This window comes from Perognathus longimembris, chromosome 3, assembly GCF_023159225.1.
Source record: "Perognathus longimembris pacificus isolate PPM17 chromosome 3, ASM2315922v1, whole genome shotgun sequence".
Lineage (NCBI taxonomy): Eukaryota > Metazoa > Chordata > Mammalia > Rodentia > Heteromyidae > Perognathus > Perognathus longimembris.
Window position 1 is genome coordinate 79112672 of NC_063163.1, and position 27342 is coordinate 79140013.

Here is a 27342-nt window from a genome sequence, read left to right on the forward strand (position 1 = left end):
CGGCACTCACCCGGGACTCCGCGTCCCCTCGCCACTCCAGTCTGTTGGGGAAGAGGTAGAAGTAGCGCCGCTGCCACTGTGTGAGGAACGGGCTCCCTAGCTTCAGCATGAACCCGTGCATGATGCAGTCCTTCCCCAGCGCGTAATCTAGGGGGCAGAGACACCCCACGTCACCCCTGTGCCACACCCCATGCCACGCCCCATGCCATGGCCTGGGCCACACAGGACAGGACAATACATCCGGCATTACAGCCCACCACACACCTGCAGGGCACCAGCGTTTCAACCAGGACGGGCCTCGGCATCCCCAAACCCCGAGGAATTCGGGGTGCGAGACTCTAGCTCGAGAGGACAAAGACATGACCCCTGTAGGGTCAGAGGTCACTCCCCCCTCGGCCTGAGCTGGGGTCTATTCTCCCAACGTGTTTCCAGGGGGGTATAATCAGTTTGGTGACGAGGGACACTGGCGAACGGCAGGATCACCCGGGACGCCCCGGTTCGTGGCTGGCGCTCTCACCTTCCTCGTGGCCCAGCTGCTTATTCTTGGCTCTCTTGCGGGCCTCCACCTTATCTGTCTCGGCATTCACCGCATTGTACACAGTCTCCACCACCTCCTGCTGCCAGCGCTCCGGGATCACCAGCGGGAAGTTCCTGTACAGCTCTTGGTCACAGTCAAGCAGCTGAGTCCGGGAACCAAGAGAGCTGGGGCTTAGCGCGCCAGGGGTGGCCGAGGGCCGTGGGCAGGTCCCTGGTCACACACCACGGCCAGGGACAGCGAACACCGTGGGGACCCACCACTGGGGCCACACCCCACCCCTGTCCCGCACCTGGCCGTTCGGGCCAAGCCTTTTACACGTTTGCACGTGAAAACTAGCACATGCAGAGGTTTTTTTTAAAAATTATTATTTTAAGTACTGAAAGATCCCAAGGCCAAGGAAAACTGCAATGGGGGTGGGGGGAGAATATTTGATTTATAAAGGCAGGAAGGCAGGATATGGGAGAGGCCAAGAGGACCTTCCTTCCTCGCTTCTTGTAGTAACCACAGCAGTGAGGAAATCACAGGTGATCAGGCAGAATTTTCCTGTCACCCCACACACCTTTCAGGTGGGCAAATGCCATCGTCATGCATTTAAACATAAAGCACAATCAAGCTCTGGTGGCTCATGCCTGCCATCCTACCTGTCATCCTAGCTATTCAGGTGGCTGAGATCTGAGAATTGTGGTTCAAAGCCACCCTAGGTTGGAAATTCAGGAAACTCAGGAGTGCCCAGGCCCTAAATTCAATCACCTGGGCTGGCACTAAATGAATGAATGAATGAATGAATAGGGCAGGATATAGGGAGGATTTGGCCAACATAACTTCTGAGACTAGTAGTAAAAATTAGTTTAATGATAGCCTTTCAAAATCTTCCTTCTGTTCCCTTAAGCAGATAAATGGGCTTTTGAGTCTGAGAGACAGCTCCAGACTGAAGTGTGGCTGCCCTTCCGAGAGAAGTGTAAGAGGTGTGAGATGATCTCTCTGGAGGCTCCTCCTCCTGACACCTCCAGATGAGAGAGCGCTAAGCACCATGGCAGGCAGGTCCTCCTAAGGCAAAGGAAGAGGAGGTGGCCGGGGAAAATGGAGGAAGGCCAGGGGCGCCTGCCTAGGCCTCTCCACCCATCTAGGCCGATGGAGCCATGGGCATCCATTGTGAGGCTGCCATGCTCCCAAACACACAACCAGTGCCCAGAGCTGAAACCTCCAGTCCTAAGTGTGAAGAGAGGCGTGCGCATTTGTGTGTGCGTGTGCCTGTGCACATGTTGCCTGCCCCGCGCCGCACATCAGCATGCATACGGGAGCATCTGAAGCCCATGCTCCATCCGTCTCTCTCCAACAACCAGCTCTGCTCTATGTGCAAACGGCGACCTGCCCACCATCCCCACAGACGCCAGCCCTATGCCCAGTTTGTATTGCTGAACATGAACGACAAGAACAGAATTTCTGCTCACATGTAGTGATGAAGTGAGCTTTCTCCTTTTTCAGAAAAGGGAGTAGATCCAGGTGCTGGTGGCTCACGCCTGTCGCCCTAGCTACTCAGGAGGATAAGATGTGAGGATCAAGGTTCAAAGCCAGCCTGGGCAGGAAAAGTGCCTGTGAGACTCTTATCATCAACTAACTACCAAAAAGCCGAAGTGGAGCTGTGGCTCAAGTGGAAGAGTGATATGGCCTTGAGCAGAAAAGCTCAGGGACAGTGCCCAGGCCCCGAGTTCAAGCCCCAGCACGGGAGAAGCAGCCGCGATTCCTGTGTGGAACGTCGTAGGTCTGAGGGTGCACTTGGCAGGCAAGCACTGGGCGAGCACAGGCTGCAGGCCGCACGGCAGCCATGCACGCGTGTCTAGTCCCTGGAGGGCTGCAGGCCGCTGCCATGGCCCTCCGACTGGCCAGGCTCGCTTGCAGACCAGGCCTGGAGAAGCGAGCACATTCCCGAGCGTCTGGCAGTGCCACTAGGCCAGCCACGGCTCGGCCCTCAGGCCGGGGGGGGGGGGCTGCTCCTGTGCACCCCAGATTCCCCACTGCTCAGTCCCTCTCCAGGCCGCCTCCATCCTCGGCCGCTGGCCCCTGGCCTCCCCCACTGCAGCCTCGTCCAGCCCGACACAGGGCCCTCTGAAGGGAAGGGGAGAGAGGGAGGGTACAGCACAGGGGCTGACATGATGAGGGGTCAAGGCGAGCTGCTAAGGCAGATGGGGGCTGGGAGGGTGGGTGGGGTGGGGCCTGCCACACTGAGGACAGCGGCGAGCTAACAGGGGTGACAGGGTGACTCGCCCCCTGCAATGATGCCTGTCTCTACCTGAAAAAAAAAACACAAAAAAACACCAGGAACAGAAGCTGGGGGCATGTCGATTCTGATAAAACACTTCACCTGCAGTGGGTACTGGGAAATGACCGTGGCCGCCACAGGTCCCCTCCCCGCCAGGGGCGGTGGCTCTTCAGTACCAGAGCCGCCATTATACACAGGGTCAGGCACCAGGCACCGTGCATTTGCCTGCTTCCCAAACAACCAAGTTGTAGTTCAGTCACAAGTATTCCAAGCTGGTAAACAAGTGACCATCTTGTAGTTCATCAAAACTAATGATTGCATGGACGGTGTGTATGTATGCGTGCGTGTGTGAACAGTAATGGGGTTTGAACTCAGGGCTTCATGCATGCTAGGCAGGTGCTCTACTGTTTGAGCCACACCTCCAGCCTTTTGCTCCGCTTACTGTTGAGCTGGGTGGTGGCTCACTTTGTGCCAGGGCTGACCTGGGCTGTGATCCCCCTATTTATTCTTCCTGACACTGGTCAGTAGACAGTTGTGTGCTACTACTCAGCTTTTTCTGTTGAGAAAGGGTCTCACAGAGTTCTTTTGCCTGGGCTGGCCTGAAACTCTGATCTTCCCACAATGTCTGTCCCTTGAGTAGCTGGGCTTACAGGCATGAGTCAACTAGCCCAGCTACTAGTTAAGATGGGGTCTCGCAAACTTTTATCCGCATAATCCTCCTGATCTCAGCCTCCTGAGTAAAACTAAGATTTAGTACAAGGAAAGTTTATATAAAGTCTAACTCATGCAGGTTCTTAACTTCCACATGCTTCGGTTATCTAAGTTATTTCCACACATAGCATCACTGCATTTAATTGATTCTCTGCCCATCTTGCCCCGCCCCCCTAAACAATGGAAAGACAAGGGAGCCCTCAGGTGAGTACCTTAATGCCTTTGGTGTCCTCTTCATCAAAGGAGCCAATATCGAAGGCGTCCGCTGCATTGACCTCCCCCCGGGGAGGGATGAGGGGTGGTGGGTACTGAGGAGGCAAAGGACAGCATTGAGGAAGGCATTCAAAGCCCTGTCCCAGTGTTTCTCTGAAGGTTCTGCCTCAGCCCCAGGGGAGAGCCCAGATCTGGATCCAGAAAGCCAGCAACTGTCTAGTATCTTAACCCACATCTAACTAGACGAAGACCAGAGCTTGCGGCCCTGGTCTCTCATCCTGTCCTGGCGCGGCGTGATGGCTGGAGCCACAGCCCAGGCCTTCACCAGACTCCACGAGGCCAGCACACACACCTGGGCCGTAAGCCCGGAACCGTGCTCGAGCTCAGACTCTATGCCAGCAGGATGGACAGATGGGGCTCCCCTGAACAGAAAACCGCCACCCTCCTAGCAGGGAGCCACAGAGATGCCCTCAACAAGGCTTGCTGGGCATGGCGGGGCATGTCTGTGATTGAGGAGGGTCTAAAGTTGGTCCCCATAAAAAATGCAAGACCCTATATAAAATCAACTAAAGTAGACAAAAATGGGACTGGGGGCAAGGCTCAAGTGCTGGAGTGTCTGCCTAGCAAGCTCAGGCTGCAAGTTCAAATCCCTGAACTGCAAAATAAAAATAATAATTAATAATAATAATTTGTATCTTTTCTGTATCAATGAGGGTTTAAAATAAGGAAAAGGGGCTGGGTGAGGCTTAGTGCAGAGCAGGTACAGAACGAGGGCCTGGTCTGAGTCTCCAGCACCCAAAGCCAAGCTCAACCACCCACTAAGCAAAGGAAGCTGTGTAGCGCAGATCATGCCAGTTCCCCACGCCCAGCCCCGTGTCCTGTGGGGAAAGCCTGCGTGGGTTGGTACACGGAAGAGTGACAGACAGACAGGGCTGGGGGCGCGGGGCAGCAGGCAGGGGGCAGCGGAGCTCACCTTCTGCAGGTAGGCCAGCTGCCACTCGATGCCAGTGAAGAAGCCATGTTCCTTCAGCTCCTGGGCCCTGTGGAGATAGGAAACGGAACACAGGAGGGATGGAGAATGTGTGGGCAGAGATTCTGCCTTCAATCAACCAGCAACAAAAGCCAGGTTGGTGGTATGGTTCAAGCGGCAGAGCACCAGCCAACCTGAGCAAGCTGGAGGCCCTGAGTTCAAGCCCCTATATCTCCTCAAAACAACAAGAAGTTAATGTCTTGCTTATAAAATGCATAGAACAACACACAGATGCTCCTCTTGTGTCCTTCCATTCTTTCTGCCCCCACCCCCCTCGGTCCTGGCAGAAGGTCCCGGCTGGGGGAGCACGCACCCGCCACCGTGGCAGCCCAGCCTCTGGCTGACGTCCCGCTGCAGCAGGCCCTCCAGCAGGGACCGGAGCTCCGGGGAGAAGGCTTCAGGGAGCTCCACGTTCTGCAGAAGGAAGAGGTGGATTTCAGAGCCCGCTGGTGGGGACAGCAGCCTGGGGCCCCGCCAGACAGGGAGGCTACGGCCTGGGTAAGAGCAGTATTAAAAATTGCAGATGCCTGATGAATTAGCATGCACATAGATGAAACAGGGGCTGGGGATATAGCCTAGTGGCAAGAGTGCCTGCCTCGGATACACGAGGCCCTAGGTTCGATTCCCCAGCACCACATATACAGAAAACGGCCAGAAGCGGCGCTGTGGCTCAAGAGGCAGAGTGCTAGCCTTGAGCGGGAAGAAGCCAGGGACAGTGCTCAGGCCCTGAGTCCAAGGCCCAGGACTGGCCAAAAAAAAAAAAAAACATAGATGAAACATAAGAAGGGTTTGAATCCATCAGCAAAGTGGAGATGGATTTGAAACAAAGGCAGCAGGCTCCGGCCTCCTCCAGCCTCCCCATTCTCTTCCTCTGGCCTCACCAGCCTCCCCGGAGGGAGCCCTTCTCCTTAGTCACTTTCTTAGTTGTGGACTGGATTTTTCTATGTCTTTCTTGTGCTGTTGCTTTGCAAATCTTAATCATTGCTTTGGTCTCTGTTTCTATTCTTTTTTGTTTTGTTTTGTTTTCTTTTAGGAATTCTAGAGATTTGCTTTTGATTTATTTATATATTCAGGAATGAAAACATATTTTGTTTTTATATTTATAGATAATATAAAATACTTTGTATTACCATATAACACTTCTTTATTTTACCTTGAAAGTTATTTTGTGGTTATTCATATCTTATTGTTATTTTAGTCTTCATTAAATATGAAAGTATGATGCAAACAAAAACTCTGTGTGTGTGTGTGTGTGTATGTGTGTGTGTGTGTGTGTGTGTGTGTGTGTGTGTGTGTGTGTGTGTCTTGAGAGCAAGTGGCTCTTGCCTGTAATCCTAGCTACTCAGAAGGCTGAGATCTGGAGGATCCGGGTTTGTTGCTAGCCTGGGCCAGAAATATCTATCCAGAGACTATCTCCAGCAAAAGGCTGAGCGGGAAGCATGGCTCAGGTGTTAGAGCACCAGCCGAGCAAGCAAGCTGGGTGCGAGCCGTAGGCCCTGAGTACAAGCCCTAGCACTGGTGCAAGAAGGAAAAGTATTTAAAAGAATGGTAATTTAACGCCTCGTACCACAGTCATCGTCATCCGGTCGATCTCATGCTTATCTTTGGTTTTATGCTGTCTGAAGGGGCTGTGGCTGTAAAGACAGAAGGGTCTATTAAAACGTGATACCAGGTTACCTAGCACATCAGTTGAGAAATGCTTCGTGAAGCGTGGTGTCCCCGTACTGTTCACTCAAAAAAGAGAAATGCAAAACCCTCAAGCACGGGTGATTTCTGGGGGGCTTGGATTAGGCCCCAGCACCAGGCCCCCACTGACCTTCCCGTGGGAGACAGCAGCCCAGCCGCAGGCTTTGCCAGTGACGGCCACTAGGGGGCCATGCTAGTCGGGTGGTCATGGAAACAGCGCTGGCACAAATCTGCCCTGGGTGGCTGAGCTGAAGATAAACACCGTGCCAATGATCTACCCCATATGTGTACCGGTCCCCGAAATGAGCCAAGTACCTCCCTCAAAGTGAGGTCGGCCAAGACGAGCGAGGCTCGGCTTGAAACGCAGCCATGCTCAGCAATCCTCTCTACTGGTGGCAACACAAATGCTGAGGCTCCCCCAGGAGCCCCCAGGGTGGGGCCTGTCCTCAGGCTTCACCCGGGTACAGCCCAGGGCCTGGGTTGAGAGCACAGGCGTCAGCTGTAGACCTTCAGCACCTGCCAGTAGGCCCGACCCCGCCTGTGTCCCGCACCTCACACAGGAACAGCAAAACCCCCACTATGCGAGGGCCGGGCGGCACACAGTGGGTCCCCGTGATATCCAGGGACATGCCCGCAGCGTGGACCAAGCATCCACTCACCAACTGCACATGGCACGCCATGCCTGCCTTTTCTTTTTGCTATCTTTAAAGGCTACTTTTAAATAAGCAAATCAAGATGATAGTGAAGAGCCAGACACTGAAGTCAGGCCCCACTTTACCACGCGAACCCCACTTTACCACGTGAACCTGAGATAAGCAGGCCCTGTGAGCAAACTCAGGACAAGCATAGTAGGGCCCAGCTGGTCGAGAACTCTAACCACTGGGAATGCTTAACTCTAACCGCCCCCAGAAAGCCTCGAGCCCTGAGCCAATCAGATTTGTACCTGTGTCCTAATCTTGCTTGCTTGAAAACCTGATGGCTGTAACTTTGTTTTTTGGCCTTTATAAGCCCTGTGCAATCGCAGCTCAGGGCTTCCTCCTAACCTCCACTGTGTCGGTGGGTAGGATGAGGCCCTGGCTGCGGCCCGCCTGAATAAAGCCTTGCTTTTGCATTTCGGAATGTCTGAGTCTCGGTGGCCTTCTTGGTGGTTGTTTCGCGACTTGGCATAACAATAGCACCTACTAATGATTAAAATGCAATATAATCATAGTGTTTGGGTTTCCAAGGAGGAAGAAACAAAATGGCCAAACTGTTGCACTGAAAAAGCAAACGAGTATGAAAACCAAGTATCATTTCTTATTTACTGACAATAAGTATTTGAAAACACATGGTCCACACATCCTTTTCCTTCCTACAAAATCCTCAGACATACTGGCATGGAGGCCACGGTGGGAAAGGGAGTCACAGCTAATGCCTCTTGTTGACAGTTACTTTCTCCACTGGCCACATGGCCAATCCACCCACAGGGACCCACAGCCTGCAGAGTGATTCCATGAAGACTCCGGGTCTGGAAAACTGCTCTGGGCCACCTCCTGTGCGCAGAGCCGAGGATCATGGGACATGGCGACCCAGGAAAGGTGGGCGACAGGGGCTCCACCCTCACCAGTGGAGTGAAGCCTTTACCTTGGTGGGTTGAGTGGGTTTGCCTTTCTGACCTCTCTTGCTCTGATTCCTTTTTTAATTTTGTTTTTTCTTTTTGGCGGTACAGGGGCTTGAACTCAGGGCCTGAACTTGGCAGGCAGGAGCTCTCTTCTGGAGAGCCAAGTCTCCAGCCCTGCTTTTCTTTTTTTCAGGTAGGGTCTCATGCTTTTGCCAGGTTCCAAGTTCAAGCCCCACAATTGACCAAAAAATAAAAATAAAATGATAACAAGGGATTAAAACACCTCACACACTGCAAGTTAATTTTAGAACACCAGAATGATTTTGTGCTATGTCAAAAACACCTTTTCAGTCAAGGTCAATGGCCGATAGACACTGATCAACATTCCTGAACAAAATGAGCAACTGGGCAATGACCACCACACCCCAAGTGTTCCCCCGCCCGCCCCTGTAGGGGATGGCTATACCTTTAAGACCTGGGACTGCTGGCTGCTAGTTACACCCACCTCCTTCCGGGTCTAAAACCGGAAGAGGCAGCCAAGCCAGCCCCGCCTCTCGTCTGTGAGCACGTGTGCCACCATGGCGCCGGCTGAGCCAAGAGGCCAGGCCTCTGCGGGAAGTTCCGTGACATCACCGTGATGGATGACGGTTCATTAGCCAATCGTTAATACCCAGTTAGTCCCCCCTCTTCCTGCCGCTATTACTGTTATATAAACCCCACCCCCTTTGAATAAAACTTTGGGAAGCTCCCGAAGCTGACTCCGAGGTGTCCATGCATACCCACCCTCCTTAGTGAGTATGGGGGGGGGAGGGCATTCTCGAGGCCACACTGGTCTGGAGCTTATCCGTGGCCCTTGCTCCCGCATTACTTCCTACTGGCCAGAGGATATGCATGAGAGCGAAAGGGGACCACATGGAGGGGGCAAATAGGCCCAGGATCTCTACACGGAAGGAGGTATAGAGCTAGCCTGGCACGCCCCTTCCCTATGTCTCCCCAAGTCTCAGTCCTCCAGGCGATGGGAAACCAATGCTGAGCAGCTACTGTCTAATCAATCCTCCTTAATATGGAAAATCCACACGGAAGCAGGCAGAAAGTTCACAGCTTTGCCATAGGGACGCACATCCTAGGCACCTGCCTCCTCTGCTCTCTGCATTTGCTAAGGCGGCTTGGCTGCGAACACATGGCCTTATGGTAGCTGGAGCCAGGCCTTCAGCTCCCCTCAGCTCTGTGACCAGCTCTCCTTCCCCCCCTGCTTGCCAGCCATCACTTCTAGACCTTATGCTGCCTTTCTTCTCCCATGCAGCCTGGGCCGGGCCTCCAGGACCTTCCTGCCTGCCTACACCTCCCACACGAGCCCCCCTGAAAGCTCCCCTGAACCCCTATTATTAGGCGCTCAGTGAACAAGGGATTTGTGTCTTCCAATTCCGTGGGCTCCAAGCTGAAACTGACCACACCACCTGAACCAATAATAATAATTGATGCTTCTTCATTTGTCCAGCTACAGTGCTGCCACCTGCTTCTCAGATCATGTGTGGACATAGTCTGCAGCAGGTAGAATGACAAAGAAAGGACGCCCCAAACTCGGGACCCCCGTTGGTGTCCCTGGAGTATTTTTACCATTGAGTTTCATGCTGGGCAGTTACACTGTGGGGAGGTTTGCCCCATTCCCAGAGCCAGAAGCTCATCTCCAGTGGGGATGAGGACCAAGACCCCGCAGGGTGCCCCAGAGGGCACGGCACCTGCCCCTGCTCTGTGCAAACACTCCAATCAGGTCAGATGCTCTGAGGGCCAGAGTCAAGGCCGTCCCTGCTCCACACACCAAGATTCAATTACTGAGTAACAGACATGGTGTTCGAAGAAGTAATACGATCTGACATCCCCAGAGGACCCAGTGAGCAGCTAGCTAACAACCAGATTGCTGGCAGCCTGGGTGGGGAACAGGGCTCCGCCTCTGCAGAAGGTGCTAAATAAATACAGCCAGCAGCAGCCCTCGGCTCCCTGATGAATGGGGAAACTCCAGACTCTAAGGGGGAACTCGTGACTAGGAAAGCATAAGGTGAGGGGCTTCTGGGTCTTTCTAGAATAAAAATAAATAATGCACTCTAAGCTGAATTAAAATTGAAGTCTCAGCCAGGGCTAGTGGCTCACACCTGTAATCCTAGCTACTCAGAAGGATGAAGGTTCAAAGCCAGCCCAGGCAGGAAAGTCCCTGAGACTCTTACTTCTAGTTGACCACCAAAAAGCTGGAAGCAGAGTGGTGGCTTGAAAGGTAGAGCACTAACCTTGAGGAAAAAATTGAAAGGAGTGGGCTCAGGCACTGAGTTCAAACCCTAGGATAGGCACACAAGAAAATCAAGTCTTGTTAAAGTTGGCTAAAACTTCTGGAAACAGGGACACCAACTGACTGTCAAGAATTCCACATGTATTTTCCTTTCCTATTCACTTTGATCATCTTCAGTTAGAACAAGGATCACATATCATAGCAAACTTTAAAAGCACAAATTAGTTTCAGTACATTTACAAATAAATGTAACCTTTCAAAATTGGCCTTTTTGCATAAGCCTCAAAATGCTTATGAGAAATTAATTTGCATGGAAAAAAATCTCACCTCCTTCTACAATCCACAGTTGTATGTGTGTTCCAGATCTGGGGCTTGAACTCAGGACCTGGGCACTGTCCCTGAGCTCTTTTTTGCTCAAGACTAGCACTCTACCATTTGAGCCACAGCTCTATTTTCTGCTTTCTAGTGGAGATAAGGGTCTCACAGACTTCCTTGCTTAGGCTGGCTTTGAACCTCAATCCTCAGGTCCTAGCCTCTTGAGTAGCCAGGATTACAGGCGTGAGCCACAGGCACCTGGCAATACTTTTTAATATAGCTCTCATTCCCAGAGCACAGCATATCAATGGAAGTATTTCAAAGCTGGCCTGTTTTACTCTAGTCTTGTTTCACTTAGTCCCAGATGAAAAGTAGTGTGATTTGCATATGGTGAGAATAAAAATGTAAAACCACAGACGTGACTCTACAAGCTGTCGAGACAGACAGACAGGGCCAGCCAGCATGGACTTTCCGGCCCCACATGCAGCTGAAAGGTCGCTGTGTGATTTAAAAAGATATTGGGGCTGATCATTTCTAGGTTTTTGAGTTTTTGTTTTTGTGCTGAGACGGTGTGCACACGCCAGAGCTCCAGCCCCCCACCTCTGGGTGGGGTGGGCTGGGTGGGGCCGTCTTGGGTGCCAGGGTACGGGGTGGGGGTGGGGCGGGCATTCACTCACCCTCGCAGGAGTTTGAAGAGCATGCAGCCAAGGGAGAACCAGTCAGCGCTGCTGTCGTAGGCCATCCCCTTCTGCAGGACCTCGGGAGCCATGTACCCGTGTGTGCCCCTGGGAAAGGAAGGGAGGTAAGGTGGGTACAAGGGCACCCACCTGGGGCTGGGAGCCACCAGCCCTGTGAATGGAAAGAGAGCACAGTGCGCTTCCATGCCCCTCTCACAAGCTCCCCACCAGAAAGGGTAAAGCCAGACTCACAGTTTCCCCTCTTCCTCCCCCTGCCTTCTCCCTTGAGGTCCCGGGCAGCCATGCCTGGGCAAGGGGAAAGAAGGAGCAGGCCAGACCACGGGCAGGTGGCTATCTTACTACTGGGCCCTGACCCCAAGACCAGACCAGGGCTCTCCACTCCAGCGGTGGCCTGTCTGCCTGTGCTGGACCTGAGCAGGTGCTAGGGTTTGAGGGCCCAGAGGAAGTGGGGAAGAAGTGGGAGCAGAGCCCCCAGGGACAGGTGCCTCTGGGTCAGCTTGAAAAGTGGACCAAGCTTCGAGGATCCAACAGGAAGCAAACAAGATGGTGACTTCTGCAGGAAGTCAAAACGTCTGGGAAAGCATCTGGGAGGCAAATCTCTGGCTCTCCCTGGCCTTCGCTCCCAGCCATGTGCCGAGCCGAGCACAACGAGCCATCACCAAGCCAGGAGGTGCTCAGGGGGACTGTCCACAATGCCCAGGCTGGCTTCAAACTGCAAGCTTCAGACCTCAGACTCCTGAGTAGCTGGGATTACAGGTGTGAGCCACGGTGTTGTTCTCTTTAGAGGAGAGGAAACCGAGGCCAACAAGAGGCGCAACTCTAAGTCTGTTAGCTCCAAAGCCTGTGTTTTGCCACAAAATGTCTGTTCCACTTAAAAAAGCAGCACTTGTTTGCATATTTTATCTAGGTAGCCACCTCGGGCCCATCATCTAAACACAGGTGCCGTCCTCACTGCCCAGTCTCTTCTCAGAAGCGGTTCAGACACCAGCAGAGCAGCTCCCCACTCAGACCTACGCAAAGCCAGGTCCATGGGGAACTTAATGACCCCATGTCGGAAAGTTCATCCGTCCAGGAAAATTAACTCCTGCAGATGCTTGTATCCATAGTTCGTGATGACTGCAGTACACTGAAGGAATTGGCTAGCCAAAGAGCAGTGGCACTAAATATTCAGATGATGCCCTTTCTGTGGTCTGAGGGACTGAGGGAGAAGCTGGTGCAGCCTGAGGCTCCAGCCCAGTCCTGGCAAAGCACTGGGAAATGCAGAAACCTTCCTTGCCATAGCACAGACCCTGGAACCCAGCAATTATGGGAGCTGAGCCCACGCTCGGCCCTGCCCACACTGACGGCCAGACTGCCACCTTCAAAGGCAGCTCCGATGCCATGTGGCCACTGAGCTGCGCCCTGCATGCACACCAATACTGGGGCATGAACTCAGGGCCTGAGCACTGTCCTTTAGACTTTTTGCTCAAGGCTGAGTAGTCAACCATAAGCCACAGCTCCACATCGAGTTTCTTGGTGCCTAATTGGAGACAGTCTCCCTGGGCTCATTGGGAGGGCAGCACAACACCTCAACATGACCCCTACCGAAAGCTTGAAGCCTGTGAAGATGATGATGATGATGATGATGATGATGATGATGATCATCATCATCATCATCATCATCATCATCATAATTGCTGATTTCCCGTGGTGTGTGGCGGGGAGATTTCTGGAAGATGGCCTGCACTGTGCCCCTGCCTGCCTGCCTCCCCTGACACAGACTCAGAAAAGAAGAGACTGAGGGTAACAGAAGCCACCTGGGTCTTTTAGTGCAAGCCTGGTCCCAGAGCAGGTTCAAGTGTGTGTGTGTGTGGGGGGGTTGTGCCTCCACCGCCCCTGACGCTGGCGCCCTGGCTGTCTGACATCCCCATAGGCTGGGAGCCAGGGCTGGCCCAGCACAGGCACCGTGAACACTGGATGCACCACTCACACGCTGGCGTGCGGCTTCTTCTTGGAGAAGTCACAGGCGAGGCCAAGGTCGGAGATCCTCGCGTGCCCATGCTCGTCCAGCAGGATGTTTGCCGGCTGGAAGGAAATGGAGTGAGGCTCAGAGCCCCCCATGCCGGGGCTTGGACAGCCCCTAACGGGGTGCACTGTGCCTCCCCATGGCTGGCTCCTGACCTGAGTCACAACACCACAGTGTTGTGAGAGGGTGGGGCAGGGCCAGGAGACAAACAATCGACTCCTCACACACCGGCACCCAGGAGGGCCAGGACCAGACCTCAGCCGTCCCCCTCTCTTCCCCTCCTCTCTTGGTCTCTCCCTCTGCCTCTGTCTTCTCTCTCCCTCTCTGAACCAGTACCAGAACTTGAACTCAGGGTCTGGGTGCTGTTCCTTAGCTTTTATTCTCAAGGCTAATACTCTACTACTTGAGACACAGCTCTACTTCCAGCTTGTTGCTGGTTAATTGGAGATAAGAGTCTCAAAGACTTTGCTGCCTAGGTTGGCTTTGAACTGTGATCCTCGAGTCTCAGCCTCCTGAGACTAGGACAACAGGCATGAGCCACCAGCACCTGGCCTCAAAGCAAGTTTCTTGATACTGTACCAAGAACTCCAGCACAGCCAGAATGAGGTCTCCACAATGGGGAGCAGGGCCACCAACCTGTGGCTCCTGTGACCCCCCCCCCCCACCGAGAATTCAGGGAATGAGGACACGAGGCACCACACACGAGGGAGTCATGGGAGGATGCACAGGTGCTGACCTCAGAGAGGAAGACAGCCACACCCACGGAGCCCCACCCATCCTGGAAAAGGTCATTCCTGTTCACTGGGCCATTGGCAGCCTAGAACCCTAACAAATGGCCAGGGAGGGCACTGGCCACACCTCTGATGAAATACACCTACTCAAGATTAGATCTGTCAGAATAACAGAGGGCGACCAAGCTCGTCCCAGGTACACACTGAGTTACTGTCATCTTAATACTTTTCTTATGCTGAAGAACAACTACTGTTTTTCCCCTTGAAATAAAATTAATGGTGTGCTATTATAAACTCAGAGCAATGAGCAGTCGTGAATGGCTGGAATTAACTTTGAATAGAAATGAAGTAATCCCATTGCCTACTAAGTAGCTCAGAAAACAAAAATACAGCAACATAAAGATGATTAGAAACCGGTGATGGATTTGAATTAAAATGCATTCCAATGGAAGTTCATAGGTCTTCCGTGTGGGTTGTATTCTCCTGTGAAACCCACATAAGGAAATAAAGTATCAACCAGTGCTTAATTATTTCTAATTCCATTTTCTTATAAACCACTGTTTGTTTTCCTGGTGGTTGCATGAAAACCTAAGGCATAATTCCTTAACCCCATGGAAGGCTTGAAAATTTAGAGTCATTTTTGAAAGAAAAAAATTAATGTGCTCAAAACTCAAAGTCACAGTGTTTTTGATTTGCAGAAGCCAAGAAACAGGAACTGCTCAGCTACTCAGAGGTGAAAGAGACTGGACCCGCAGCCCGGGTTGGCTACTATGTGTTGGTCCATTCCAGGAGGAGGAGAAGGAGGAGGAGGAGGAATGGGGGAAGGAGGAAGAGGGGGAGGAGGGGGAGGAGGAGGAGGAGGGGAAGGAGGAGGAGGGGGAGGAGGAGGAGGGGGGAGAGGAGGGGGAGGAGGAGGAGGGGGGAGAGGAGGGGGAGGAGGAGGAGGGGGAGGAGGAGGAGGAGGAAGAGGAGGAGGAGGAGGAGGAGGAGGAAGAGGAGGAGGAGGAGGAGGAGGAGGAGGAGGAGGAAGAGGAGGAGGAGGAGGAGAGACCAGTGGTAAACACATCCTCCCGGCCTCTTCCCCTCCTTTCAGCGAATCACAGCTCTACCCAGTGTCCTCAGTACTGAGGCTTTGACTCGGGGCTTCAAAGTCACTCAGCTTGCTGGCTTGGCAGGTGCTCTACCACTTCAGCCATGCCGCCAGTGCAGCTTTGGGCTGGTCAATTGGAAATGGGGTCTCCAAGACTTTTCTGCCCAGGATGACCCTGAACTTCCATCCTCCAGGTCTCAGCCTCCTGAGTAGCTGACGGGTGTGAGCCACCCTGGGCCAGCTAGTGATTCTTTCCACACTGTGCATTTGCACAGGCATGTCTGGAACATGGCAAGGTCTCTGTTTTTGGCCTGCAGGGTCACACCATGGTGGGCATCATTGCGGATAGATGGACTGCCATGGAGGAAACCAGATAGAGCTCGGGGCCCAGGCCCCGAAGTCCCCGAGTCCAGGCTCATGAAGTCCTCAGGTGAGCAGGAAGATCATGGAGCTCAGGATCTAAAGACCGTTCAGGCCGTCTGGGCATAGAGTGGAGCTGCAGGCGGGCTTGGCAGCCACTCAGCCTCACCAGGCAGTCTGCATGCAGAGGAGCTGGGACTGGACCATTCTGTGGTCTCTTTCACCAGCTCCCGGCCCCCTAAGATATACAGTATTGGCTGTTAGTGCAACCTCCAGCTCTGTGGGCCAAACTGATTGCTCAGTGAGTGAGCATCCCTTGCACTACAATGAAGTGTAAAATGGACAGCACCCCAAACTGCCTACCTTGCTTTTCATTCATGAATTATGCCAAGATGTTGACTCAGGGTGGGCTATATCAGCGTGTGTGTGTGTGTGTGTGTGTGTGTGTGTGTGTGTGTTGACATGGTTACCATGGCAACACAGATGGCTGTGGGCTCAGCCCCTGCAGAGCCAGACCTGGGAGAGACAGGCCTGGAGCATGACTGTGTCAGGGCCAAGTTGGGTCTACATGGAATGGGGGAGACGAGGTCGTGCAGTGGACCATGGGTACAGCCCCTGTCCTCACCTTTAGGTCTCTGTAGACAACAAAGCGGTTGTGCATGTGCTCCAGCCCCAGGATGATCTCCATGGCGTAAAAGCGCATCTCCTTCTCGGAGAACACCCCGTGCTGGGACAGGTGGTAGTGCAGGTCACCCCCTGCAAGTGGCAAGGCCCAGGTTAAACCACAGCCCGGGGGAGGGGGCTGTCAGTCACCCAGCGCACAGGGCAGCGGAGAGAGACCCTGAGGCGCTGCCCCCAGCCCCCCACCCCCGTTCATCTGTCTTTGGCATCCACAGAAGACTTGGAACATTGTAGAGAAAACTTGAGCCTGGGAGCATATACAAGCAATGATGGGTGAGCACACCACCATTCTCAGGCTGGTGGTTCAGTGACCAGAGGCACCACCGAGGTCCACCACTCACATCCTGGCTGTGAGCGCCCCCCACCCCTCGTGCCGGGCACCAAAGACAGCTCAGCAGCTGCCTCTGTGGACAAATCTAAAAGTAAAAATCAACCACATGGAGAGATGGCTGGCATGCAAATGCAGTGAAATACATCAGGAAGAACCAGGTGGCGAGGACCAAAACTCATTCAGCACCCCTGCGTCTCAACTCTCCCACAGTGCATGCTGGGAGCAGGAAGCAGTCATGCACCCTCCAGTTACAGGGACAGAAAACGTCACCAACAGGTGAGGAAATGCTTTGGTAAACCACAGGGAAAGTCTGTGGTGATTTACGAATGCTGGAGTATGGCCAACTTCAGAGCCTTTCCACCCCACACATCTTGTGGCACCAGTGCCATCAGAACAAGGTAGGAAGGATCTCACCACCCCAAAAGGGCTGCCCCTTCACCCTCCGTCAGCACTGCCTTTACTGACTACTATGTATAAAGCACCGTGGAGGACCTACTCAGCCACATCTGTGAAATTCTCATGTTTCTAGGTTGATCTGATTTTATTTCAAACACTCAAAGTGTAATAAAACTAAGTGAACTTTGAAAGGAAAAAACAGCATCTGAAGGGTTGAACTGTTGACCTTTAAATTTCAGCTCTTCTTACTAAAAATCCCTTAAATATGCCCATCTGCCTTTCTCCTACTGGCAACATTTGCAGCTGAGCGTTTGTGTTTTAGGGGACAAGCGGCATCCTGCTGAGGTAAACGCTGTGGAGGACTGGGCTGAGACCCATCTTCGCCCAAAGTCGCCTCTTCAGAATTGGCTTTGAAACACACAGCTCTCCTTGGCCACCTAAGAACGAGGCCCGGGACAAGGCCCGGGACATCAGCTACTTAAAACTCCAGACCAGCTGTGCTCCAGAAAAACCAGAGCTCACTGCCAGCGTTTATTTTAGGAGGATTATTTTTTAGCAACTCCCAGCTTCCTAAGGAGAGACAGTAAGGCATGGAGGGCGACCAGAGCCAGCAATGTGCAGTGACTTCACTGGCGAGGGTCAAGCTTTCCTTGCCTTCAGGGGCATCTGACTGCAGGGGGACCCTCTGGTGCCCCGTGTCTGGGCGGGCAGGACAACGGGCTGCCTTCAGGGGCCTCTGACTGTGGGAGGAGCCCTGGGGCCCTGTGTCTGGGCAGGCAGAACACTGGGCTGCCTTCAGAGGCATCTGACTGTGGGAGTATCCCCGGGCCCCTGTGTTTGGGCGGGCAGGACACCGGGCTGCAGCTGGACAGCAGGCCACCTACCGTTCATCAGGTCCAGGATGAAGCACAATTTGTCAGGAGTGTGGAAGGCATAGGTCATACAAACGATGAACGGACAGTCCTGGGGAGAGGAACAGCAGTTTGTGACAAGAGAAGGTTCTGGAAAGTACATCCATCACCAGATCTCACCTTATGGACTCTGGGCCAGCCCACATTGGGAGGGTAGAAGGCACAGTTGACTGGGTCTGGCTAGTGGCACAGACTGAATGGCTGGAGCAGGGGACACGAGGGACTGGTCACCAGGATGCACTGGAACTCCATTCCTGTGTCAACCTCTCCGGAAGAGTGGGTTCTACAGACATATGCCTGTCCCCCCAACCCCCGGCACCCTTCTGTCGGGCCAGGCTCCAGGGATGCTCTGTGTCCCTATCCGTCTCTGTCTCTGAGATCGGAAGCAGCCCACCAGAGGAGGGAAGGCGGCATGCCACTGTCCGCACACATGAAGGAGAAAATGGAATTAAAGTAAGCTTTTGAAAACAGAAAGGAAAAACAGAGCACAGTTGGGGGGGGAGGGGGCGTGTGCTGAGCAAGTCAACTGGAAACAGGGCTCCAGTTCCCCTCTAATTAATCTGTGGGTCCCACGCAACCTTGATGAAAATGAACTTCGACAGGTTGCTTTTAAAATCTCACAGCAATGTAAACAGACAGGAAAGAGCCAGCTGCATGGGAGGAAGCCAGGCTGCACGGAGCGGAGCCTGAGATGCATCACCCAGCGACAGGAACCCAGACAGCATGGCCAGAACAACATACCACTGTCACAGGGGCAGAGCCTGAGCTAGACCCTTGGAGGGACCCGCACCTGAGCTGTCTGGAGGCGCCCAGGCAGGGGGAGGTAAAGGGCGGCCTCTCCTCCAGCAGAGCTGGAGAGGCTGAAGATCGGTGCCACAAACTGCAAACCTGATGCCACCCCACCCCACACACTAAACTCGCCACCCAGGTGTCTCCCCAGCTGTGAAGAGAAGAACAAGGAAGTATGCACAAGTCTCAAGGAGACAGCTCCAGGACCACAGAATGGGTACTGGCTCCTGAGCCAGGACACACAGCACACTCAGTGTAAAAATACTGATAAACTGGACTATACGCAAACTAAGAGTGCTGTTCCACTGTGTGGCATGGCTCGTGCCTGAGGTCCTGGCTACGTGGGAGGCAGAGAGGCAGCAAGGGGACGACTGTGGTGCATAAACTGAGAGACAACATCTCACTCAGGGGCTGGGGGTCCCGTGATGTGGGGGAGCAGGCATTCGGCCGGGGGGGAGGGGGAGGGTCACAGGCCAGGCCGGCCAGGTTGTGAAGACCTGAGATAAAAAAATAACCAGCTCCGGCAGGAGAGTCTGTGAGACTCTCATCTCCAATAACTACTCAGAAAAAGCAGAAGTGGTGCTGTGGCTCAGGTGGTAGAGTACTAGCCTTGAGCACAAAGAAGCTCAGGGACAGTGCCCAGGCTCTGAGTTCAAGCTCCAGAGCTGGCAAAGTAATCATAATAATAGTAATAATGATAATAACAGCCAAGGGGGGGAAAAGGGGGGGGGGTGGAGGTATGTATGGCTTAAGTGGTAGTATACCGGCCATGTTAGAGGATTTAGAGCTGATACATTGCCATGCACCAGAGGTTTGTGAAATTGAACTCCATCCCCACAAATCCAGAGAAATCTCCAGAATGAGTGAATGGACACACTTAGTGTCCGCCCAGTTTTCCTGACAGTTCTGAAGAGACAGAGTTAGTATTCCTGGCTCTAAGGTGTATTTTGCCTTAAACAGGTAAAGGACTACACCATCCACCTTCTCCTAAAAGACACTGGGGGCACGGCTCAGGCCACAGGGCGCCCGCCCATGGGCAAAGCATGGAGCTCAAGTCCTGGTCTTGGACCCAAATGAAAGGGGGGGGGTAGACTTGCGGAGTTTGGGGGTTGCAGCCTGAGTGGTGTCCACCCAGGCTTCCCCAGGCCCTTCCATTTGCTTTCTGAGGATAGCTGCCTCGGTTACCCCAGGGGTCCCTGCACACTTGTGTCTGGAGGGAAGAGCGGGGGAGGGGGGTTGCCCAGGACTCCCCCAACATCCCCGGGGGACAAGTGGCCCTGGGGTGGGGTGTGGGGTGGGATTTCTGAACATGGTGAACGGCACGTAGCAATCCTGCCAATGGCTGCTCTGGGAACTGTGCAGAGCGAGGGTCTGCTATGAGACCGAGTACAATTTCACACCAGCACCACCAAGAGGAGTGGGAAGACCACGCGGAACAAACCACAGACAGGGAAACCAGGCTCCTCATCTCACACCAAGGGAAAGGACTTTCCTGAGGTCATAGACCCCATCCCTCCCCTCATCCCCACCTCATCTCCCTCATCTCCACCTCATCCCTCTCATCCCTCATCCCCACCTCACCCTCCTCATCCCCACCTCATCTCCCTCATCCCATTTTCATGCCCTCCTCACCACCAGCACCCTCCTCTTACCCCCTTCATCCACTCCTCATCCTCCTCATCCCCCTCACCCCCTCCTAGCTCCTCTCAACCCCCTCATCCCCTCCACATCACCCTCATCCCTCCTCACCCCCTAGTGCCCCTCACCCCCTCCTCACACCCCCTCAACCCCCCTTATCCCCTCCTCATCCGACTCATCCCCCTCATCCCTTCTTAATCCCCCTCATCCCCTCCTCATCCCCCATATCCCCTCATCCCACTCATCCCCCTCATCCTCCCTCATCCCCTCTCATCCTCCTTCATCTCCTCCTCATCCTTCTCATCCCCTCCTCATCACCTCCTCATCCCCCTCATCCCCTCATCCCCTTCATCCCCCTCATCCTCCCTCATCCCCTCCTCATCCTACCTCATGCCTTCCTCATTCCCCTCATCCCCTCATCCCACTCAACCCCTTCATCTCCTCCTCATCCCCCTCATCCCCCTCATCCCCCCTCATCCCCCCTCATCTCCCCTCATCCCCCTCATCCCCTCCTCATCCCCCTCATCCCACCCTCCCTGCGCCCCTCGGAGCCTCCTTTGCACCCACTCTGTATAAGGCAGTTTCCCTTGGACCCACGGCCAGCCAGGCTCCCTGGAGTCCTCTTTTCCACCAAGCCTCCACTTTAGTCAGCTTTGACTTTGACCTGACCTTGACCTTGACCTTGACCCATGAAGACTTAGTCAAATCCTATCATGGCCTGCTGCAACTCACCACCACTCCCCTCACAGGGCTAGCCTAAGATGCATCGGGGCTGTCCAAGACACACACCCTGTCCAGGACAGAGGGACAGGGACAGGCCTCTGCCAGTGGGGAAACCCGCGCGTAGACACCAGACAAACCCCGCGTGGGGCCCAGAGGCACCACTCTCTGGCCCACCTGCCTTGTGTAGCTTTGCACTCCTGCAACTCCGCAGAGGCTCTGGCAGCCGGCCCTCCCTAGCCTCTTGGAAACACCTGGGCCTGCACCGGCTGCAGCCCAGGGCAGCCTTCACTGAAGCCGCGCTGCAGTGGTCAGAAACAGGCACTGTGGGCAAGGGTGAAGCCAGGCACGCCTGTAATCAGCTACTTAGCAGGCAGTGATCCAGAGGATCACAGTTCCAAGCCAGCCTGAGCACGAAACACTGCGAGACTCCAACAAAAAAAGGCCAAGGCTGGAATCATGGCTCAAGTGGTAGAGCAACAGCTGCAGGCCTTTGATCTGCCAGAGGCAGCTTTAGAAACTCAGAACTCACGCTCAACCCTGGGTGCACCATTTCAAACACAGCACGTGGGGAGGGGTGTTGTATTCCGATAAAAGCACGCTTCTTTCAAGCTGCTTCAGAGCGGTGGCCCCATAGCACCCTGCTGTCACTGTGTCCCCTCAGGCTCGGACCAGTGAGAATCCGGAGTTCCTAAGTGCCCTCCCCATGCCTGGATAAAGCAAATAAATCCTATCTGCAGATTTCCTTCTACTTCTCCAACATCAAAACCTTGTTCCCGAAGGCTTTCTTCAGAAGATATGGGGCTCTGAGGTAGCTCATAAAAATTTAATGCTTAGATCACTACTTATAATCTCCCAGAGTGAACATGTTTGAAGGTTATGACTCAGAAGAGCTGCGATAAAAACCTGAAGGCCACACACAGGCCCACGGCAACCCCACGCAGCCCGTGGCGACCCCACGCAGCCCGTGGCGACCCCGCGCAGCCCACGGTGACCCCACGCAGCCCACAGCGACCCCACGCAGCCCACAGCGACCCCACGCAGCTCACGGTGAACCCGCATAGCCCACAGCAAATCCGCGCAGCTCACGGGCCACCAGGGCCCCTGCCCCTCGGGTGCCAGCTCTATCTGGCCACACAAAGGACCTTTATGTGGGAGGCTTAATACCAAATATGGAAGGCAGAGGTGCATAATTAATTACTTATAGCCGCCCAGTTTTCCTCCCTCATAGATCAGGTAAATTACGAAGGTTTGTGGCCAGTTCACCTCCAGAGCAATAAGGAGGGCGCCAGGCCAGGGCACCCAGAGACGTAGCACGAAACCTACCTGCCGAGTCTCCCCATCCGATTCTTTCAGCCAGGTGCTGGTGGTTCACACCTGTAATCCCAGATACTCAGGGAGCTGAGACCTGAGGATCACCGTTCAAAGCCAGCCTGGGCAGGAAAGCCCATGATACTCTTATCTCCAATTAACTAGTAAAAAGCCAGAAATGAAGCTGTGGCTCAAGTGGTAGAGCACCAGCCTTAAGCAAAAAAGCTCAGGGACAGTGCTCAGGCCCTGAGTTCAAGCCCCAGAACTGGCACACACACAAAAAATCAGCTTGTGATGACCGAAGGATCACACAGCAGGGGTAAAGACCAGGGGTGCTGGGGAGCACGCAGTCATCCCGGACTGCACACTGACGGGGCTCAAGCCAGGGAAGGACATTGCAGAGGGCCAGTCTGAGTCACCCACCCCCTTGGACGGTTCTGGAGCCACATCCTTCCCGGGATGAGCATATCTGTCCTGTTTTTGTTCTTTACCGGCGTGAGGCGATGCTTGGACCTTGGATGGTGGTTTTCTGACGTGCTGGATGGCAGGGGGAGGGGTGCAGGGCATGGGAACCCCCAAACGCCTATTTTCTTTCTTTCTTTTTTTTTTGTTTTGGCCAGTCCTGGGCCTTGGACTCAGGGCCTGAGCACTGTCCCTGGCTTCTTCCAGCTCAAGGCTAGCACTCTGCCACCTGAGCCACAGCGCCCCTTCTGGCCATTTTCCATATATGTGGTGCTGGGGAATCGAACCGAGAGCTTCATGTGTAGGAGGCAAGCACTCTTGCCATTAGGCCATATTCCCAGCCCCCAAACACCTATTTTCTGACAGGCAGCGGTTAAGGCGGGCAAGTCCAGCAAGGCTGTGGGAGCCAGCACTCACCCCGGTGCTGACGAGTGACAGCATGATCCTCTCGTTCAAGGCCAGCGTCTCTCCCTGCTTCATCTTGAGTCTCTTCTTATCCAAGCATTTCATTGCATACCTGCGACCACAAACGTGATAGCCAAACCCCGGGACCCAAGGCTGTGGTGTGTGTGTGTGTGTGTGTGTGTGTGTGTGTGTGTGTGTGTGTGTAAAACCAACGAAGCACAGCACTGAAGGCTGCCTTCTGTCCACAATGAGCACAAAGCCAACTGCTCACCCTGCCGGGCACTTCCATAAGCAAAGCCTGGCAGAGCAGTGGCCCCTGGCATGGGGCTTACAAGCCAGGCCCCGCCTACCTGTCACTCACACCTCCCTCCACGGGCACCCCTCCTAGTGGGGGATCGGGAGGCAGCCTTGGGACACAGCATTTGCCCTCCAAGCCCAAGGCCGGGGGCACCTGGGAGTTGGTGTCCCCACAGTCACCCTGTGCGGACCGTAGGGTTGGCTCGCCGTCCTAGCTCACCATGCTCCACAGACACAGGCTACTTCCTGAGTTTTCTTACTTTCTCTCTGTCTTTCTTCCATTTGTTCTCTCTTTTTGTGCTGTTCCTGAAGTTTGAACTCAGGCCTTAGGTGCTGTCCCTGAGCTTTTGAGTGCAAGGCTAGCACTCTATAACTTGATGATAAAGAGTCTCATGGACTTTCCTGCCCGGGCTGACTTTGAGTCCCAATCCTCAGATCTCAACCTCCTGAGTATCTGGGATTACAGGCGTGAGCCACAGCACCCAGCATGGGAAGTCACTGTCCCTGGAATGTGAACTGGCTCCACCAGCTCTGGGGCATAGACCTGGATAGGAGGCTTACATCTTCCCGGTATCCGCTTTCCGGCAGCCGTATACTTCCCCAAATCCACCTCGCCCAATGATCCTGTGGACGCTGAAGTCGTTCATGGTCAGCTGCAGGGTCAGAGCCACAGGAAGATAGGTGAGGGCATGAAGCCCCGCCTCGTGGCCACCATGGCCATTCCAAGCCATAGGTAGGGTTTGGAGATTACTATTTGTCTATTTTATTTTATTTGTTGAACTCAGGGCCTGGACGCTGTCCCTGAGCTCTTCAGCTCAAGGTTACTGTTCTACCACTTTGAGCCACAGCACCACTTCCCGTTTTCTGGTGGTTAGTTGGAGATAAGAATCTCATGTACTTTCCTGCCCGGGCTGGCTTCAAACTGCGATCCTCAGATCTCAACCGCCTGGGTAGCTAGAATAACAGGCATGAGCCCTCAGCACCTGGCTTGTAGGTATTTTTTTTTTTAATCATGCTCAAGATAATCAGAAAGATGACACCTTGTTCTACGAAACCATGCTCTTATTTTTATTAATATCCTCAACTTTGAGTACTACAACTAATAATAGTACCAAGACATGAAGAAGTTATATTAAGGGGAGGATTATATTTTTGCTACTATTTTTGTCAGAGGGTCAATCATTTACAGCTCAAAATATCCTTCCTTACATAAATAAGCACATTCTTAGACAAATACGAAAAAATAATTTTAAAAAACTGCAATGGCTGATTGTAAGCATGGGAGGACGAGCTTTTCATGCTCACAGAGGACAGATGCACGGGGTGAGCCTTCGGGGACAATTGTCCAGAATCAAGTATTTTCCCGCCAGGTTAAGCCAGAGAAAGGTTTTATTTCAAAGAATGAAAGGAAGGAAGGGAGGTAGTGTAAAGAAAAAAAAATATGATACTCACATGAATATTTAATTCTACGTTTTTCCACTGACAAAATCTAGTGAATTTGTCACTAAAATAAAACAGAAGTATGAAATTACTCAGAAGTTAGATGCTGAGTTAGGTAGAGCTTTTTTTCCTTACAGATAAATGACACAGTGTGACTCATGTTTGCTCTCCAATATGGGAAGATTTCTTCCACGCTGTTGCAAAGAATTCCTCTGTATTCCTGGCTTTATTTGAAGGTTCAAATGAAAAATCTCAAGTCTCTCTTTTCATTGTCACCTGCTATGGTGATATTTGTTTATCAGAATCAGCAATGTCCACAGGGAGATAGCATAGGCCACATACACAATTCATTCTCTCTGTCTCTGTCTTCCTGTCTGTCTCTCCCTCTGTCCTTCTGTCTCTCTCTGTCTTTCTTCTGTCTCTGTCTCTCTCTGTCTCTATCCCTGTGTCTGTGTCTCTGTCTCTCTCTCTCTCTCTGTCTCTCTCTCTCTCTCTGTTGGCTTTGGGGCTTGAACTCAGGGCCTGGGTACTGTTTCTGAGCTTTTTTGCTTAAGTCTAGCTTTCTACCACTTTAAGCCACAGCACCACTTCCAGTTTTCTGTTGGTTCCTTGGAGATAAGAGTCTCACAAACTTTTCTGCCTGGGCTGGCTTAGAACCATGATCCTCAGATCTTGGCCCCTTGAGTAGCTGAGTAGCTAAGATTACAGGTGTGAGCACCTGGCTCTTGACTTTTTAGGAGTTTCTCCCCAATCCTCCTAACATCTGTGAAACTGGCATCATCTTTTGAGCTGTTTTGAATAGTCTTCATGATGCTGTACACAAAAAGCACAGACACCCTGGGGAATGTTCCATGGGCTTGAGTGCAGGGCCTGGCTCTGGACACCCTGGGTCCCCTGGGCTGGCTCTCTGCTGCTTTCCCATAGATTCTGGGGTTTTGAGCTGGTGGTGAGAGGTGGGATCACTGGCAGAGCAGGAGGAGCAAGGGGCCACATGTTCTGCCCAGGACGCGCAAGCCTGAGGGACAAGTTCCTCTCTGGAAAACACAGATGGCCTTGGGTGTCCAGACCCAGATCTCCAGTGAGGTCATTTGAGGGCACACTGCTCTGAATCAGCACTGCGGTGGGGGACAAGTGGGGTCACTGCAGACCGTTAGCACCGAGAGTCCTGGAAGAGGCCTCCCCAAGACCCAGTGAGGCCGGGGGAAGATGCAGACATGGCCAGACATGGTAAAATCAGGGCTGGTACTGCTCTTCACTCCATTGCTCACTCAGGGCTGTGCTGAGCACCTGAACATCATGTGACTGCTCACAGAGCCAGCCCACCTGGACAGCAACCAAGGCACAGCCTGCACTTGGGGAGGTGGGGACCCAGGACCTGTGGAGCAGCCTTGGGGAAAAGCACCCCCAGCACCCCCAGACAGCACTCTGGCATGCATGTTCTGTGTTTATCTAGGATCTGAACCTCTTAGAACCCAAGCACATAAGCAGAGATGAATTTTTAATCCCCTAATTTGAGAATGCGTTGGTATTTACATTTTTAAAACTTGTCTGAGGGCTCAAGTGGTAGAATCCCAGCTTTGAATGAAAAGGCCAAGCAGGAGTGCAAGTTCCTGAGTTCAAGCTCTGGTTCCAGCACAAGGGGGGGAAACTCAGACTATACTGCAGTTTAAGAATTGAAGACACCCACCCGCCCCCCTCACCCCAGAAGCTGCTTCGAGTCTTGGGATGGCTAAGTGGGAGGATTCTTCAAGCAAATACAATGTCGACCAACACAGATGTATCCCTCTCTTCTTAGGACGAAGGCCAGGGCCCTAAGCTTGTGCAGAAACAAAAATGTGCATCCACCTCATCCAGAGGTAGGGGCAGCCTAAGGCTTCGTCGCGGGACCCATGGCCCTTGGTATGGGCCATTCCACATGCAAGAAATTCTGGGAAAAACCTAAACCTTAGAAGCAAAGATGCTGTGTGTGTTCTGTGGGAAGAGCTTGCTTTAATTAGACATCTCAGATTGATGTTTCCTATTGGTATTAGAAATAAATCATTTGAGTTCAGGAGATAACATGGTATTTTTTTAATAATGGGCTTTAAAAATGTTTTTTTCAGGCTTGATTTTTCTGGTGACCAATTTATTAGGCCACCCAGAGGAGTCCTTTACCACAAAAAAAAAGTGTCACCTAAATACATTTGGTAGTGTTCAAATGTCCTCCTTTTCTAAAATTTTCTTTTTTTGTGTGCGGGTACTAGGACTTGAACTCATAGCCTCTTCCTATCCCTTAGCTTTTTGTTGTTGTTGTTGTTGTTCAAGATTGGCACTCTCAAGCCATACCTCCACTTCCAGCTTTTTGCTAATTAATGTCTCTTGCCCTGGCTACAAACTGTGATCCTCAGGTCTCAGCCTCCTGAGTAGCTGGGATTACAGGTGTGAGCCACTGTATCTTCCTCTT

The 27342-nt window shown here is 53.0% G+C and overlaps 1 protein-coding gene and 1 pseudogene across 1 annotated transcript in view; one reads left to right on the top strand and one right to left on the bottom strand.

The window, feature by feature from the left end:
* Nucleotides 1–27342, bottom strand: part of Grk3 (G protein-coupled receptor kinase 3) — a 61027-nt gene that overhangs the window by 3166 nt on the left and 30519 nt on the right. Inside the window, exons 7-19 of the mRNA XM_048342751.1 lie at nucleotides 24912–24963; nucleotides 24021–24112; nucleotides 23175–23274; nucleotides 17811–17889; nucleotides 16144–16274; nucleotides 13302–13396; nucleotides 11312–11419; nucleotides 6320–6386; nucleotides 5066–5166; nucleotides 4696–4762; nucleotides 3722–3817; nucleotides 518–680; nucleotides 11–147 (exon numbers count right to left, since the gene is read on the bottom strand). Of these exons, the coding sequence (XP_048198708.1) occupies nucleotides 11–147; nucleotides 518–680; nucleotides 3722–3817; nucleotides 4696–4762; nucleotides 5066–5166; nucleotides 6320–6386; nucleotides 11312–11419; nucleotides 13302–13396; nucleotides 16144–16274; nucleotides 17811–17889; nucleotides 23175–23274; nucleotides 24021–24112; nucleotides 24912–24963 (1288 nt within the window). The remainder of the gene's footprint in view (nucleotides 1–10; nucleotides 148–517; nucleotides 681–3721; nucleotides 3818–4695; nucleotides 4763–5065; nucleotides 5167–6319; nucleotides 6387–11311; nucleotides 11420–13301; nucleotides 13397–16143; nucleotides 16275–17810; nucleotides 17890–23174; nucleotides 23275–24020; nucleotides 24113–24911; nucleotides 24964–27342) is intronic.
* On the top strand, nucleotides 26659–27163 carry LOC125349002 (annotated as a pseudogene).